At 41.5% G+C, this 17262-nt stretch overlaps 1 protein-coding gene across 5 annotated transcripts in view; it reads right to left on the minus strand.

Moving 5' to 3' along the window:
• The window catches only part of LOC137299495 (transcription factor 4-like), a 143923-nt gene that overhangs the window by 78543 nt on the left and 48118 nt on the right, over positions 1-17262 (minus strand). For all 5 annotated transcript variants that reach the window (XM_067968277.1, XM_067968276.1, XM_067968275.1 and 2 more), the window contains 2 exons: positions 6877-6956; positions 3824-3926 (listed from right to left, as the gene is read on the minus strand). In XM_067968277.1, coding sequence (XP_067824378.1) covers positions 3824-3926; positions 6877-6956 — 183 coding nt within the window. The remainder of the gene's footprint in view (positions 1-3823; positions 3927-6876; positions 6957-17262) is intronic.

Here is a 17262-nt window from a genome sequence, read left to right on the forward strand (position 1 = left end):
AGCACTGCTCAAAATCCCATCCATATAATAATTGTAGGTTGTCTTCAGATAACATATTTGATAAACCAGCATCTCCATCTCCCTTAGTATTCACTGTATCACATTTCAGAATTAGACACTTATTGTACTGTTATACTTGAAGTTTAATTTGTCAACTAAACAATGTTTTTTTCCATCTTAACATTTTTCTGCTATTGTGAAAGCCTTACCTGCAACTGAAAAAGCTAAAATAATCATAGCTTCAGCAAATAGTTACCACAAACTTGTTGATTAAATATTTCAGGATTAATAGTCCAGGACCGGGTGTGACTAAAGGCCTTGTACAGTACCACGGTCAACTTGATAGATGGCCAGACTGCCCTGTGCTGTAATTTTACCAAACTAGAATAACATTCCTCATTTTGAAGTTACTTGCAGCTTTAAATTCAATTAAGCTTGAACACCCTTCCACCCAACTTCTGCAGACCCCTGCGTAGCTAATTTTCAAATGAGCAGCTCTTACTAATATGGTTAGTATACTGTACATCACATAAGTTGCTGTAGAATGATTTTAAAATCACAGCCAAAACATTTTGCAGGAATAGGTCGTGCTTTCATGACAAAGATAGTCTGCACTCCAAGCTCTGTACTTCATACAGTCTAAATAACTGAGGCAAATATTTTTTTTCAGGCCAGATTTTTCCCTGAAAAACATATTCTATTTAACTGCATCAACGATCAGTTTTTGACACTGACCAATGTGTGCAAAGTGGCCCTTATGAGCTATTTAATGAATTGTTATATGTTGCACAAAAAAAATGCACGTAAGACAATATATTTTAGTGATGTGACATACCTTGTTGCAGGATGTTTTGTATTCAGCACCTCAAATTGCTCCTATCACTATTATCAGTACTTCACCCTAGTCTCACATCGTGGCCTCTTCAGACACAACAGGAAAAACTGAATTGCACTGTATGATGTTTTTCCAAATTCAAATGGATATATTACATTTTTTTCCCCCATTACTGAAATCCACTTGACAAACACTGTATACATACACCTCTACTTTCAAACCAGCATCAACTTAACTCTACACAACCACCAAAAAAAAAACAAGCTTAACACATCCATTAGAGTATAACTGCACCGCAATAATAAACTTGTGATCATGACAAACGACAGCAGTTTTAAAGATTCTACCTACAACCTTGTCCTTCAAGCTGCCCGTTCTAAATTGCAACCCATTATACTCCCAGGGGCACATATTGTTTTAATTAAACAAAAAGTGGCCCAGTAACAAATACTGTATTAATTGATCCAAATTATTTACTGTAGTAAAATGGAGTAAATAGCCTTTTCAGTAAGCCCCTAAAGTGTTTGATCCCAAAACACTGTAAACTCAGTGGGAAAGTGAGAGAGTCCCAGTCGGCAGCAATAGGTTTCAAAGGAGTTGGAAAGCAGAACAGAAGCTCATTAGAGAAAGATACGGGGCCTGAAAAGGCAGCAGACACAAGTCAGGAGTGACTGGAGAATCAAAATACACAGCAGAAACCAGATCATAGAACAACAAATAACGCAAGGCACATCAGAGACGGTTTATCAGAGAAAGCAAAAGTACAGTTGCCAACTCAGGGCAGATTGGAAATAAGGTGGCAGAAGGAAAAAAAAATACAATAAAATATAAGAGCAAGCAAGACATTCAGAATGTACCTGGAAAAGATCAAAATACAACAAAACACCGGGGATGTCACAGAGCAGATCAGAGCCAAAATAGCTACTGCGGAAAGCAGCTTAGGGCTGTCAGCAGAGATTCTTCATTAGTTATGCTTCATGTTCTATGGTATGGGAGCCAATTCAAGTAGAAAATTGCAAAGATATACCTCTGAGGAACTTTTCCATGAAAAACTAAACTACTTTCCCTTCCCAAATTAGAATGAATTTTCATATTTAGTGTTTTCTTCTGCCATCACTTCACATGCTACTAATACTACCAAGAGGACAGTATGCCTTTAACATGTCCTATCACATCAAACCGACAGTTGAAATCTGAGATTTTTCATGATGCTAAAGTTTGCTCATTACAAAAAGCAATGTATTCTGGACATGTGGTTTCAGACAGGACTGGCACTGCAATCTACCTGGGTCCAGATGCTCTGAAAGGCAGTCCAACAGAAGATGATTATGCTCCCCTCGTGATTACAAGAGAAATTCTTTCAGCCGCCACTTCTTGCTCAAGAATTCTTCCAAAAATGCATCAGCATCAAGTCCCCATTAACAAGTGCAACTTTTCTGGTAGGTGAGTGGTAGGTCTGGATCCTAAAAGATCTATATTTTTACCACCTCAAAAGTTGGGCAAATTCTTGGCCAGGGCCTATCAACGAGGAAAACCTTTTTGCCAAACTTCATCTCTCCATCAATATCCTGAACATAATTCATTAAAAACCTGTGTGATCTCTTCAATCCTATATATGCTGTAGTTTACCAGATTGTGATTAGCAGTCTGTTGATCTAGATTCAGAGGTGGATGCTTGCTGTATTCAAACCATCTGGACGGTTCCATTAAGGCCTCTGAAAGAATGGAATGTTTCTGGGCTGCTAGTCCTTAAATAAACTCCTCAACCAGAAGTTAAGCATGTTACTGCATCATTCAAGTGGTATATACAGGACACTGGATGGCAACATGTCAAGGCAGAAGTAGTTCTCCGCAAATACCCAAATGCCTCTGGCCTTCAGTCAACCTGCTTCCAGGTTACCTCAGGTTCAGCATAGAGGTGCGCAATCTTGACAAATTCTGGACCCCGAGCTGAGCTTCCTTCTTCACATCCAATCGAACAAGACTGCTTCTTCTCACGTCTGCAATACCACCTCTACCACTCCCCCCACACCCACATCCCCCAAAACCCAATCCAGCTTTTATCAGCTTGTAGCCAGAGTTCTCCATTGCTCTCTTTGCTGGCCTTCCAATTTCTACCATTCACAAACTATAAGCCATCCAGAATACCATGGCTCTTTTTTTGTGTCCTCACTAAGGACTGCGTTCCTGACCTCACCAAGATCCACTTGCTTCCTGTGGCCCAAAGAATCCATTAATATTCTCATCCTCATGTTCAAATCCCTCCACGGACTTGTTCCTCCATAACTCCTTCATGTTCTTCAGCCCCATGTCCCCATGATGTTCCCCACCCTCAAATCTAGGTCTTTGGATCTGTCCATTTTTTGAAGTTACCACAAGGAGGTTAACCCCATCCAGATAATCAGGTAAACTTCCTAATAGAAAAACAAATAACAGGTGATCGGAAGACATAATTTTCAGGTGACCCCCAATGAGAAAATAAATCTACTGGACTTTGGAAATTGGTTGCCATATAACACTGTGGCCATCTTAAGAGTTTAGTTACGAACCTGTGAGTATTTAAGTATCTGCCACATGTACTACCACTTCACTTGATTAAAGACTTTCTGTATTCAGATAGGTTGCATAGCTCGGATCACTGAATTCCTGCATACTAACAAAGGGTAGAAGGTGTCAGAACTTTGACAGGGAGGAAGAAAAAACATACTCCCTGCAGATTTTGTACATCTCCAAGCAGCCTCATTGAGATTAGGCTTCATTGTGTCTTCTGGTAAGGAAAGCCCAATTCAGACAACCTTTGACAACTCCACTTCCAGCCACTGAGAAAGGCAGTTATTGAATTTACGGTTTCTGAATGCCAATTGTAGTGCTCAAACAGAGGTAAAAAAAATAATCTACAGCAGTAAGGCTACACCCATGTGATTATAAATTTCAAGTTTATTCTCGTCCAGAAGATTTAAGAATCAAAAATCGTTTATTTCTACTCACCAACAAGGCCAGAGTTCATGAAAGATGAAGATGATATGCCATCGTGTGATGACATCTCTCTGCTGGGTACATGATCACCGTAGTGGGAACCTTCCCCATAGCCCTGTAAAAAAGAAATTAACACAGTTAAGCTACATACAGCAAAGCTAGTAATATTCCTAGCAGTAAGCCGGCAGATGTAGGAGGGGTTCTAAATGAATTTTTTGCATCTGTTTTCACTATGGAGAAGGACGATGCAGACATAGAAATATGGCAGGGGGACTGTGATATACTCGAACATATTAACATCGAGCGGGAGGAGGTATTGGCGGTTTTAGCAGGCCTAAAAATGGATAAATCCCCAGGCCCGGACAAAATGTATCCCAGGCTACTGTGTGAGGCAAAGGAGGAGATTGCGGGGGCTCTGACACATATATTCAGAACCTCTCTGGCCACAGGGGATGTGCCAGAGGACTGGAGAACCGCTAATGTAATACCATTATTCAAGAAGGGGAGTAGGGAAAAACCGGGGAACTACAGGCCAGTGAGCCTAACATCAGTGGTAGGAAAATTATTGGAAAAAATTCTGAAGGACAAAATTAGTCTCCACTTGGAGAAGCAAGGATTAATCAGGGATAGTCAACATGGCTTTGTCAAGGGAAGATCATGTCTGACTAATTTGATTGAATTTTTTGAGGGGGTGACTAGGCGTGTGGATGAGGGTAACGCAGTGGATGTGGTATACATGGATTTCAGTAAGGCTTCGATAAAGTCCCCCACAGGAGACTGGTCAAGAAGGTACGAGCCCATGGAATCCAGGGTGCCTTGGCACTTTGGATACAAAACTGGCTTAGTGGCAGAAGGCAGAGGGTGATGGTCGAAGGTTGTTTTTGTGACTGGAAGCCTGTGGCCAGTGGGGTACCACAGGGATCGGTGCTGGGTCCCTTGCTGTTTGTGGTCTACATTAATGACTTGGATATGAATGTAAAAGGTATGATCAGTAAGTTTGCTGATGATACAAAAATTGGTAGGGTGGTAAATAGCGAGGAGGATAGCCTCAGTCTGCAGGACGATATAGATGGGTTGGTCAGATGGGCGGAACAGTGGCAAATGGAATTTAACCCGGAAAAGTGCGAGGTGATGCACTTTGGAGGGACTAACAAGGCAAGGGAATACACAATGAATGGGAGGACCCTAGGCAAGACAGAGGGTCAGAGGGATCTTGGTGTGCAAGTTCACAGATCCCTGAAGGCGGCGGAACAGGTAGATAAGGTGGTAAAGAAGGCATATGGGATACTTGCCTTTATTAGCCGAGGCATAGAATATAAGAGCAAGGAGGTTATGATGGAGCTGTATAAAACACTGGTTAGGCCACAGCTGGAGTACTGTGTGCAGTTCTGGTCGCCACACTACAGGAAGGATGTGATCGCTTTGGAGAGGGTGCAGAGGAGATTCACCAGGATGTTACCAGGGCTGGAGCGCTTCAGCTATGAAGAGAGACTGGGAAGATTGGGTTTGTTTTCCTTGGAGCAGAGGAGGCTGAGGGGGGACATGATTGAGGTGTACAAAATTATGAGGGGCACAGATAGGATGGATACTAAGGAGCTTTTTCCCTTCGTTGAGGGTACTATAACAAGGGGACATAGATTCAAGGTAAAAGGCGGGAGGTTTAGAGGGGATTTGAGAAAGAACTTTTTCACCCAGAGGGTGGTTGGAGTCTGGAACTCACTGCCTGAAAGGGTTGTGGAGGCAGGAACCCTCACAACATTCAAGAAGCATTTGGATGAGCACTTGAAATGCCATAGCATACAAGGCTACGGACCAAATGCTGGAATATGGGATTAGAGTAGACAGGGCTGATGGCCGGCGCGGACACGATGGGCCGAAGGGCCTCTATCCGTGCTGTATGACTCTATGACTTAAACATCAGCAAACGAGCAAAGAAAAAAATTCCAGGCATCCAGGAACAAACTTCATTCACGTCAATCTCCTTGAACATGTGGCATTTTCCTAACCTGCTGATTTGCTATTCAACGGTAGCCCATATACTAAGATTGGTTATTCACTGCTGCAATGCTAGTTCAACCTTCACCAGAAGAACAGAGCTTGAATCCCAGCACTGATTTTGTATTAGTATTCAGCCTTCATCCAGGGGATGCATTTCACCAATTTCGGTATAAGTTTTGAGAAAAAAAGCACTATATTAAATACTCTGACTTGAAATACTGGAGGCAAGCAAAATGTTTCATTGTTTGAAGTTGGTTCACGCCTGAAGTCAGTTGTAAACTATCCAAATATTTGCTCAAATTGGCAAAAACAGTGGCAACAAATTAGATTTTAAATTTGAAATGTTAATCCAGGCAGCAATATTTCATTTTTATAAATATGTAATACACTGAAGCAATTCAGTACTTCAATTGTATTTAACTGATAATATATTTGGTAATTATATAAATGTATCCTGCAGAACCTCATTTTATCTCAAAATGTAATGCCGAAAAAGTCGCTGAATATGGGAGAAAATCCAATAGGAAACTAATTAAAATGTATTGAACATATAGTTTAAAAAAAACCCGAACTTCCAAGTGATTGCTGGACTTTCCACCATCTGCCCAGACAGTTGAAAATAAATATCTTGATTCTCAAAATGTGTGCAACAGGATCTGTAAGAACAAACAGTCCCCATCTCCTCTGGTCCAAGTCTGGCAGGCAAGACAGTATGTCAGCTTTGTGTCAGGTTAGGCCCCAACTCTCGATTTACAGTACAAAACTTAGTGGCAGTATGAAACCAAACCATTTTGTCCAGGTGCTACCATTGTAGTGTAAACACATCCTATAAGTACCTTCCTGGCTAGAATCTTAGTCTTGTACTAGTCAAAATATAAAGGTCATTTTCAGGGGAAAAAAAACAGGAAAAAATTGTGTTACGTAGTCCTATGAATCTTACCCTGCTCAGCTAGGTATTTTTGTGGGGTTGGAGAAGAAAGCAAAGATGAAGGAAACCTGGGTATTGATTCAGAACTGATGAATGCTGAAGAAAGCCATGTGGGAAAGGAAGAATAAGCCATTCTTACCCGTGGTTGTTCATATGTTGATGGACTACTGTTCTGTGTGCCTGCTGCCCATGGACCAGGGCCTGTTCTTTCATCCAAACCTACAGGTTGAAACAAAAATCAATTAAGCAGGATTCTTAAGTGAAACCAAAATACTGAAGAAAAGTCATAAGCAGAAGCCATAAAAATGAGCAAATAAGTAATAATCTCAAAGAAAACTTGAGAAAAAAAAACATTTGGACAAGCTTGCTTCTTCTGCAGATCATGCCACTTTTTCCACACACAGCTGTACGAATATCTGGTTAGGAAGGGATTGAGGGTTTTAAGTACAAACGTGATCTAATACTGCGTGGATCATGACAGTTCCTAAGATTGTCACGACATTGCAAAATCATGCTAAGGAAGACAAATAAGAACATAAGAAATAGGAGCAGGAGTAGGCCATACGGCCCCTCGAGCCTGCTCCGCCATTCAGTCAGATCGTGGCTGATCTTCAACCTCAACTCCACTTTCCTGCCTGATCCCCATATCTCGATTCTCCATCTATCTCAGCCTTGAATATACTCAATGACTCAGCATCTAGAGCCCTCTGGGGTAGAGAATGCCAAAGATTCACAACTCAGTGAAGAAATTTCTCCTCATGTCAGTCTTAAATGGCCGACCCCTTATCCTGCGACTATGCCCTCTAGTTCTAGACTCTCCAGCCACTCAGGGAAACAACCACTCAGCATCAACCTTGTCAAGCCCCCTCAGAATCTTATATGTTTCAATGAGATCACCTCTCATTCTTCTAAACTCCAGAGAGTATAGGCCCATTCTACTCAACCTCTCTTCATAGGACAACCCTCTCATCCCAGGAATGAATCTAGTGAACCTTTGTTGCGCCGCCTCTAAAAGGCAAATATATCTTTCCTAAGATAAAGATGACCAAAACTGTACACAGTACTCCAGGTGAGGTCTCACCAAAGCCATGTACAATCGTAGTAAGACTTCCCTATTCTTGTACTCCAACCCCCTTGCAATAAAGGCATGCCAATTGCTTTCCTAATTGCCTACTGTACCTGCATGCTAACTTGTTGTGTTTCTTGTACCAGGACACCCAAGTCTCTTTGGACACCAACATTTAATAGTTTCTCACCATCTAAAAAATAATCTGTTTTTCTATTCTTCCTACCCACATTATACTCTATCTGCCACCTTCTTGCCCATTCATGGATTGTATAGAATCCATGACAGGAAACTGTACAGTTTGTGAAGAGTGGACTACATAGGGTGAAAAAAAAATTCTCGTGCCAAAGGTACTCAAAAGTTATCAAGATAACTTTCTATGTGATAGCCACAATTTTTCAACGGGTAAAGTTCCAGTTCTAGCCAAGCTGCCAACAGAATAAATAGAATGGAGACTAAGTACTTCCGCTAAATAAAGGAGTGGAAAGAGATTGAGAGCAGATTGAAACCAAGACTGCTACACACTTTCAGAGCCACAGAACAGGTTGTCTGTCCGTTCTGAGGCTTTCGTAGCAGTGCGGGGGGGGGGGGGGGGGGGGGGAACCGAAGGACAAATTTTAATTGTCTTTTTGTAATATTACCTAGGTTGACATGCCTTCCATTTTCCTTCTTTAGCTACATTCCTAAAGATTTTTGCTGAATAGGGAGTTTCTTTCAAGGTTGTATATTGTATTTGCTGCTCACAATGCTGTCTCCTCTACATTGGGGAGACCAAACGCAGACTGGGTGATCGCTTTGCTGAACACCTCCGCTCTGTCTTCAAGTGTGACCCTGACCTGCCGGTCGCTTGCCATTTTAATTCCCCTTCCCACTCCGACTCTGACCTCGGCCTCTTATACTGTTCCAATGAAGCGCAACGTAAGCTCGAGGAACAGCACCTCATCTTTTGTTTAGGCACTTTACAACCTTCCGGACTCAACATTGATTTCAATAACTTTAGATCATAACCACTGCTCCCATTTTTTCGGTCAGTTAGTGCTGGTAATGGTTCTGCTGCTACCATTTACAGCTACTCCTGATCCATCTTTTGCTTCTTAACCTGCTATATTATCACCTTCCTCACCTGGCAGCATCATCCTTTTTGTCATTTATTCACTCGTGCCCTCTATCCTATCACAGGCCTTCCCTTTTGTTCTTTCCTCCCCTCCTTTCCCTGGCTCTGTACTTGCTCAAAAACCTTAACATCTTCCAGTTCTGACGAAAGGTCTTTGACCTGAAACGTTAACTGTTTCTTTCTCCACAGATGCTGCCTGACTTGCTGAGACTCTCCAGCATTTTCTGTTTTTATTTCAGTGTTTTATAAAAGGTTTAGTATAACTTTCTAGCTTTTGTATTCTATGCCTCTTAACAAAGCCATGGATCCCGTATGCTTTTTTTAAAAAAAAATCAGCCTTACCAACTTGTCCTGCCACCTTCAAAGATTTGTGTACATTCACCCCCGGCTCTCACTGTTCCTGCACCCCCTTTAAAATTGTACCCCCTTTAAGGTTGCATGACTTTCCCCCTTTTCGATGGCAATGGGGACAGAGTGAAAGAAAGAGAGCGCGAGCAAAAAAAAAAGAGAAATAAAAAAGAAAGCAAGAGAGAAAGAACAAGGAAGCATGCAAGCAAGCAAGGATTGTGATCAGTAGGCTTGGTTAATGAGTTTCTGAGCTGCCTCAATAACCACATGCACAATGAGTCATTGGGTAGTGCTATCAACAGACACAGTAAAGAAACTCAAGAGTGGGTCATTTTATCAGGAATTGGTATCTATGACACACATGCTGTCAATTTTGACTCTGGTGAAACTGGTTTACAGAAAGTATCAAAACCCTAAACTAAGTTATTTCAGGAGACTCTTAGTAAAAACTTCGAAGCACATTTAATTTATCCATTTTGTGCAATGTCTATCCATTAGTACACTGCACACCAGCCATTTTCTTTTAATCTTACAGTAACCAACAATAATGAAGTCAATTATGCAACTGCTTGAATAACCCCCATTATCACAGACAAAATGTTTTCCTCCCCTGCAATTTTCTCCCGTCCTTTCAGAAGGATATGGGACTCCACAGGTGTCAACAACTCTCCAGTACCGCAGCAAAAATAACTATCCTCATGATCTGAGTCAGCTTATTAACCTGTGGGGGCGTCTTTCTCTTCCCTTACCACTGCACACCATCTTCTGTGGGCTCCTTCTATTTTAGTACCTAATCTAGTAAGCCTATCTTGAGGATCTTTTGGACAACAGGTTAGGTCTTGGGAAAGCTGTTGCATAAGTCATGCCAGTCTCCGTGAACCTGTGGCAAAGTGCTTTCCAAAGGATGCACATGCACAGAGTAGGCTTGAAACTGCTCACTGTAGATGCAAAACGTAGTTATGTCATGTAAGGAGTCGTACAACACCAGGTTATAGTCCAACAGCTTTATTTGAAATCACAAGCTTTCCTCCTTCGTCAGGTGAGGAAGGAGGAAAGCTCCGAAAGCTTGTGATTTCAAATAAAGCTGTTGGACTATAACCTGGTGTTATATGACTCCTTATATTTGTCCACCCCAGTCCATCACCGGTATCTCCACATCATAGTTATGTCATGACATCGACCCATAACACCACTGTAAAAGGTGCGGTGACATTATGGTGCAATATCATGACTCGATTAGGGGGCATGCTTAAAATCCACAAAGATCACAGTGCTGTTGGCATGACACTTTTACTGGCCTTAGCTGGACCTGCAGCAGGTACTAAGACCACAGGAGAGGGGGAGGTCTTCCTAGCAGTCAGTCCAATAAAATCCAGCAGTTTTACCTTTATTTGGTCAGCGGTTGTAGTTGCGGGGGGGCGGGGGGGAAGTCAGCAGCCAAAGATCAATTGTATTTACTTAACAGGATTGCCTCTGATGGCAGGATTACAAGAGGAAACATTGTAAACAACTCAGCACTGGTGCTGCAGACACCAAAACAGTTATTGAAAGGATATTTCCCTGGCTGCCTCATATTACTGTTGGTAGCAAAGATAAACATCACCGCCAGTGGCGCTCGAAGTGGGCCCACAATCTCTGGTCTGAGTACAAGCAGATTTTGAGCTCTCTGGCCGCCTGCACAAGGCATCAATGCGCTTTCACCATTCCTGGCCTACTCGACATCGGGGAGGTCGTCAAAAACATGAATATGACGCTGTTACTCACTACACGTTCACAGCTGCTTTAAAGTCACGTGTGAATGTGGGGCAACTTGCAAATTTGCACGTGTGAATCTTGCATGTCTAGCTGTTCACAGTTGTTGAATCTGCCGCACAGAGCAAATTAGGCAGCAATGCACCCAGATGACATTCCAAAATTAACCAGCTCCCAATGTAAAAGATTCCATAATATAAATGGGGCAAAACAGAAATACAAGGATCTTTGGCAAGACCAACTCCAGGAGCAAGAACATTTCAGAAATAGCAACTGAGTCAGTTTACAGAAAGATCAGACAACTGGTGGGAAATATCTTCACATTAGAATTACAAAATCTGTTTAAAACAAAATTCCAATAACCTTGCAAAATTCATATATATTCCATAATGAAGTGGTTGCTAATGGAATGCTGGCCTTTATATCTAGAGGACTCGAGTACAAGGGGGCAGAAGTTATGCTGCAGCTATACAAAACCCTGGTTAGACCGCACCTGGAGTACTGTGAGCAGTTCTGGGCATCGCACCTTCGGAAGGACATATTGGCCTTGGAGGGAGTGCAGCGTACGTTTACTAGAATGATACCCGGTCTTCAAGGGTTAAGTTACGAGGAGAGATTACACAAATTGGGGTTGTATTCTCTAGAGTTTAGAAGGTTAAGGGGTGATCTGATCAAAGCTTATAAGACATTAAGGGGAACAGATAGGGTGGATAGAGAGAAACTATTTCTGCTGGTTGGGGATTTTAGGAGTAGGGGGCACAGTCTAAAAATTAGAGCCAGACCTTTCAGGAGAGAGATGGGTGGTAGAAGTTTGGAACTCTCTTCCGCAAACGGCAATTGATACTTCCTCAATTGCTAAATTTAAATCTGAGATAGATAGCTTTTTGGCAATCAAAGGTATTAAGGGATATGGGCCAAAGGCAGGTATATGGAGTTAGATCACAGGTCAGCCATGATCTTATCAAATGGTGGAGCAGGCACGAGAGGCTGAATGGCCTACCCCTGTTCCTATGTTCCTATGTAACATCTAAAAATTCAATCTATAAATATTCCAACAGCTAGCCTGCAGCAACAAAGAATACCAAGCTCCTGTATAGATTTTTGGAGTGCTACAGCACTCCAACATGCCATGCCAAGTCTGGCTGTCACAGTATAAATTTTAAATTGATATGCTGCTCGATGAAGGAAATCAAGAATTTTTAGACAAGGTCTATGAAGTGAACACTGTGATCCACCATATTACGACTTTTGGATTTACTGGGATAGGCTGAAACTCAAATGACTCAACATTCAAAAACTGTAAGCAGAAAAGTGCAACAATCTTAAACACAAAAAAATTTAAGGTCCCATGGTCACCCAGGATTAAAAAAAGGACTATACACAAGTTTACGAAGCTCATGACTAAGATCCCATTATGACAGCATTGAGAGATGCGCGTACGGCCTGTTCTTCTAGACCTCTTTTATAAACATTGAAACCAAAGGCTTGTCTATGAATTTACCGACTATATAAGGGGATGGAAGGCTGCAAAAAATTCAAAATGAGCTCGAAACAGATTACGGTCTGAGGCTCCAAACTGCAAATAAAACAGGACTGTTACAGTGACACAGTAAATGGCTGCAATGTAATTTAACTCCTGGTACCAGTCAGATAAACAATCTCTTCCACTGGTATTTTAAAGGAATGGGAGAACTAACTTGCATTTATATAGCGCCTTTCACAACTTCAGGACGTCCCAGCTAATGAAATACTGTTGTAATGAGAGAAAACACGGCAGCCAATTTGCACACAGCAGAGTCTCACGAACAGCAATCAATGACCAGATAATCAGCTTTTATAGTGATATTGGTTGAGGGATAAATATTGGCTAGAACACAGAGTTCTCCTTTGCTCTTCAAATAGTGCCATGGAATCTTTAACACTCACTTGACGGGGCAGACTGGGCCTCAGTTTAACGTCTCATTTGAAAGGCTGCATCTCCAACAGTGCAGACTCTCAGTATTGCACTGGAATGTCAGCCTAGATTATGTGTTCAAGTCTCTGAAGTGGGGCTTGAACACACAATCTTCTAACTCAGAGGTGAGAATGCTACCACTGAGCCAAGGACGACACCACCAGTGGAAGATTTTTCAGATCCTATGAATGTATGCCATCACAGAAGGTAGAAGACCTTTGCTTAAAATGGTTGTTTCAAGAGTTATGCTCCATCTGTGGAAGGTCTTGCGAATTGCACCAAAATTAAAACATTCTAGGCATCATAGCTAGAAAACACAGAAAAGCTAGAGGTTGAAAGACCTCTGGCGACAAGAGGCCAACAATCTAATTCTAGTAAGAAGTGGATCTAGTCCAGCCTGAAGTTGAATACTGAAATCTTAAGTAAACTGACTTTTTAAAAAAAAAAGAGATTGGGGTTTATGCAGACAACTTTTGATTGACCAACATGTTTACTATAGAAAATGCACTGCTTAAAGATCCAGTCCCCAAACACAGATATAGCAGAGTTTTACAAACATACGAATTAAGAGCAGAAGTAGGCCATTCCACCCCACGAGCCTGCTCTGCCATTTGATAAGATCATGGCTGATCTGATTGCAACCTCAACCCTACTTTCCCATCTACCTACTATAACCTTGGATTCCCTTGTTAATCAGGAATCTATCTAACTCAGCCTTAAAAATATTCAATGACCCTGCCTCCACCGCTCTCTGGGCAAGGAAGTTCCACAGACTCACGACCCTCAGAAAAAATTTCTCCTCATCTCCATCTTAAATGGGAGACCCCTTTTTTAAAAAAAAACTGTGGCCCCTAGTTCTAGTCTCTCTCACAAGGGGAAACATCCTCTCAGCGTCTACCCCTTCTAGTCCCCTCAGGATCTTATATGTTTCAATAAGATCGCCTCTCATTCTTCTAAACTCCGGTGTATACAGGCCCAACTTGTCCAACCTTTCCTCATAAGATAACCCGCTCATCCCAGGAATCAGTCGAGTGAACCTTCTCTGAACCGCCTCTAAAGCAATTATGTCCTTTCTTAAATAAGGAGACCAAAACTGCGCACAGTATTCTAGACGTGGTCTCACCAATGTACTGTACAACTGTAGCAAAACAGCTCTACTTTTATATTCCATTCCCCTTGCAATAAATGACAACATTCCATTTGCCTTCCTAATTACTTGCTGTATCTGCATACTAACTTTTTGTAATTCATGTACTAACGAGGACACCCAGATCCCTCTGTCCCTCAGAGTTCTGCAATCTCTCTCCATTTAAATAATATACTGCTTTTCTATTCCTCCTGCCAAAGTGGACAAGTTCACATTTTCCCACATTATACTCCATCTGCCAAATTTTTGCCCACTTAACCTATCTATATCCCTTTGCAGACTCCTTATGTCCTCTTCACAACTTACTTTCCTACCTACCTTTGTGTCATCAGTAAATTTAGCAACCATACATTCGGTCCCTTCATCCAAGTCTTTGATATAGATTGTAAATAGTTGAGACCCAAGCACTGATCCCTGAGATTTTTTTTTAAGTGCCCTGCTATAACCTCCTTAATAATAGATTCTAGCATTTTCCCAATGGCAGATGTTAAGCTAACTGGCCTGTAGTTTCCTACTTTCTGTCTCCCTCCTTTCTTGAAGAGAGGAGTTACATTCGCTATTTTCCAAGCTGACTGGACCCTTCCAGAATCTAGGGAATTTTTGAAAACTGATACCAATGCAGCTACTCTCTCTGCAGCCACTTCTTTCAAGGCCCTAGGATGAAGTCCGTCAGGACCTGGGAACTTGTCAGCTTTTAGTTCCAATAATTTTTTCAGAACCCTTTCCCTGGTGATTATAAATGTTTTAAGTTCCTCCCTCCCTTTCACCTCTTGATTCACAATTATTTCTGGTATGTTATTTGTATCCTCTTCTTTCGGAGAAGGAACTCTGATGTTTGACAGGAATTATGCTGCATAATTGTCACAGACCCTGTACATTGCCCTCAAGTACTTTTTGATATGTGGACCTCATATGTGTGTAAAAATATCAGATGTGCAATTTTTTGAAACGCACTGTCTGAACTGCAGAGGTCCAAAGGCTGACTTTTGATTCAGATGGTCTAGCAGTACAAAAACTTCTTTGGTGCCTCGTCAGAAGTTTTAGGTCAACAGTTGCAGAAAGATAGCCAGGTATTCGATATTACCACACGGATCAATTCCTCTATGGGTTTTTGACAAGAATTATGGAGACTGCTGCACATTTTAACATTCTTGGAGACTGACACATATGCAGTGGAAAACCCAAAACAGGCTACGTTTTAGTCCATTTCTGTCATATGAATGTAAAAAAGTAGCTCTGTAATCACTACCTAGCGTAGATGTTCTTGAGATGTAGGCCCACTACTCGTTTTCAAGGTACTTTATTAATATATGCACGATAGTATCCATTACTACCCATTTGACAAATGATCTTATTTACATAATCCTTTGCCCCAACAGCCTTCACATTAGCCACAAGACTCTGTAAGGCACCAATATTAAGAGCGCCAAAAGTTTTTATCTACTGCGTGGTCAAAAAACCTACAATTCCCAAAGCTGCATTTCTAACTTCTTACAAAATTTAGAGCAATACTAAATCCTCCAAGTTGTCTGGTGCTAACTCTGTATGTAAGATGAAAGTTTTCAGCAGCAGCTTCTCCTACTTCTACCTTAATTTCTTGAAGCACCCTTGAGGCATTCCCTCTAGTCCTGTTGCTTTTGAATGGCCATTTTCTCCACAAACTTGTATAGGTCTAGGCACCAGAACAGCATATCACAATTTCTAAAGAAACACATGGCTGAAGCCCCTATAGAACATTGCTCAATCTGAGCAACTGATGTTCAGCTTCCCTCAAACTGTGGAAATGCCAAGTAGCTCATTCTTAGAAGCCCACTTAGCTCAGAACATTCTTCCCCCAAACAACTTAGTTACAGCCAGGATGACCAAAGGAGCAGAAATATGCCAGCAACAGTGACTCATCCACAGACTGCAACCCCAGCTAACAGGTAAACAGGATCCTTTCCATTACCCAACCGAACTAAACTCCAGAGACTGAAGAAAAATGGTTTCAACCCATATTGCTCCCTGACTAAAACAACCATGCCAAGAAACCTTAATATTTCAATATATCCTCTCATAAGCACCCATTAATTGCTTCACAAGTGTAAAAAAAAACTTAATTTAAAAAGCTTTCTTTTAAAAAAAAGCCATTCTGCAGTACATCACATTGAACAAATAAAAAATGAAAAACGTACTTCTCCCTCAGAATTAAAAAAATACTAAAATAACTTCAGTTTTTCCATTTTACACTTTGGTCTAGTAATGGGTCATTAAATTACTGCCATGTTCAATTCTTGGCAACTGGTCCCACCAACAATTTATACTACTGAAGCAGATATATTACTGTATCAGATTTTAGTTGCTAGGTGGTTGTGTGCAGAACTTTACACTCTGGTTTTTTTTGGCCAATGCCACTGAATGGCTGTAATTGGGTTTCAGAACAGAAACCCACTGCAACAGTGACAAAAGTACTCAATGTCATGTTTTCAAAAGTAGAAACACCACAAAAATTGGCATAGGAACATACATAAACATTAAGGAGCTCCAAAGTTCAGGTTAAGACAAATTGTTGTGGCAGAGTGCAGGGAGCTTTACTCTGCACTTGATCCACACTATAACTAAGCTAGTAGTGCTCAATGTTTACACAAGCTGTTTTTATATTGATCTTTGGCCGCCGACTCTAGCCGACAGCAAAATGAACATGAAGCTGCAAGGGTTTTTTAGATTGGCAACGGGGATGACACAGCTCTGCCCAAGTCTTGGGACCTGCTGCTGGTGTCACTGTGGCCAGTAAAAGCATTCACTGCCAGGAAAGTCATCTTCATTGTGTTGAAGCATGCTGTCTGCTGACGTCATGAAGTTACAAGTATAGGCTTTTCTCAATTCAAATAAGGTGGTACTTTAAATCTAGCCAAAAAAATACCGTACTTGAGCAACACTGCAGATCACATGCCAATCAAAATGGCTATGGAAGCAAGCCGTAGATGCATGACACAATGTGGCGTCACTAGGTAACGACGCCACAGCGCAGTTACACTGTGCATCCGCAGTGAGCAATTTGCCATGGGGGTCTTGCTCGTGCACATGGCTGCCTGTTCAACAGGAGACAGTGCGCAGTCTCTAAATTAAATTCAACAGTGGAATTTAGACCTCTCCCAAAATCCA

This window comes from Heptranchias perlo, chromosome 29, assembly GCF_035084215.1.
Source record: "Heptranchias perlo isolate sHepPer1 chromosome 29, sHepPer1.hap1, whole genome shotgun sequence".
NCBI lineage: Eukaryota > Metazoa > Chordata > Chondrichthyes > Hexanchiformes > Hexanchidae > Heptranchias > Heptranchias perlo.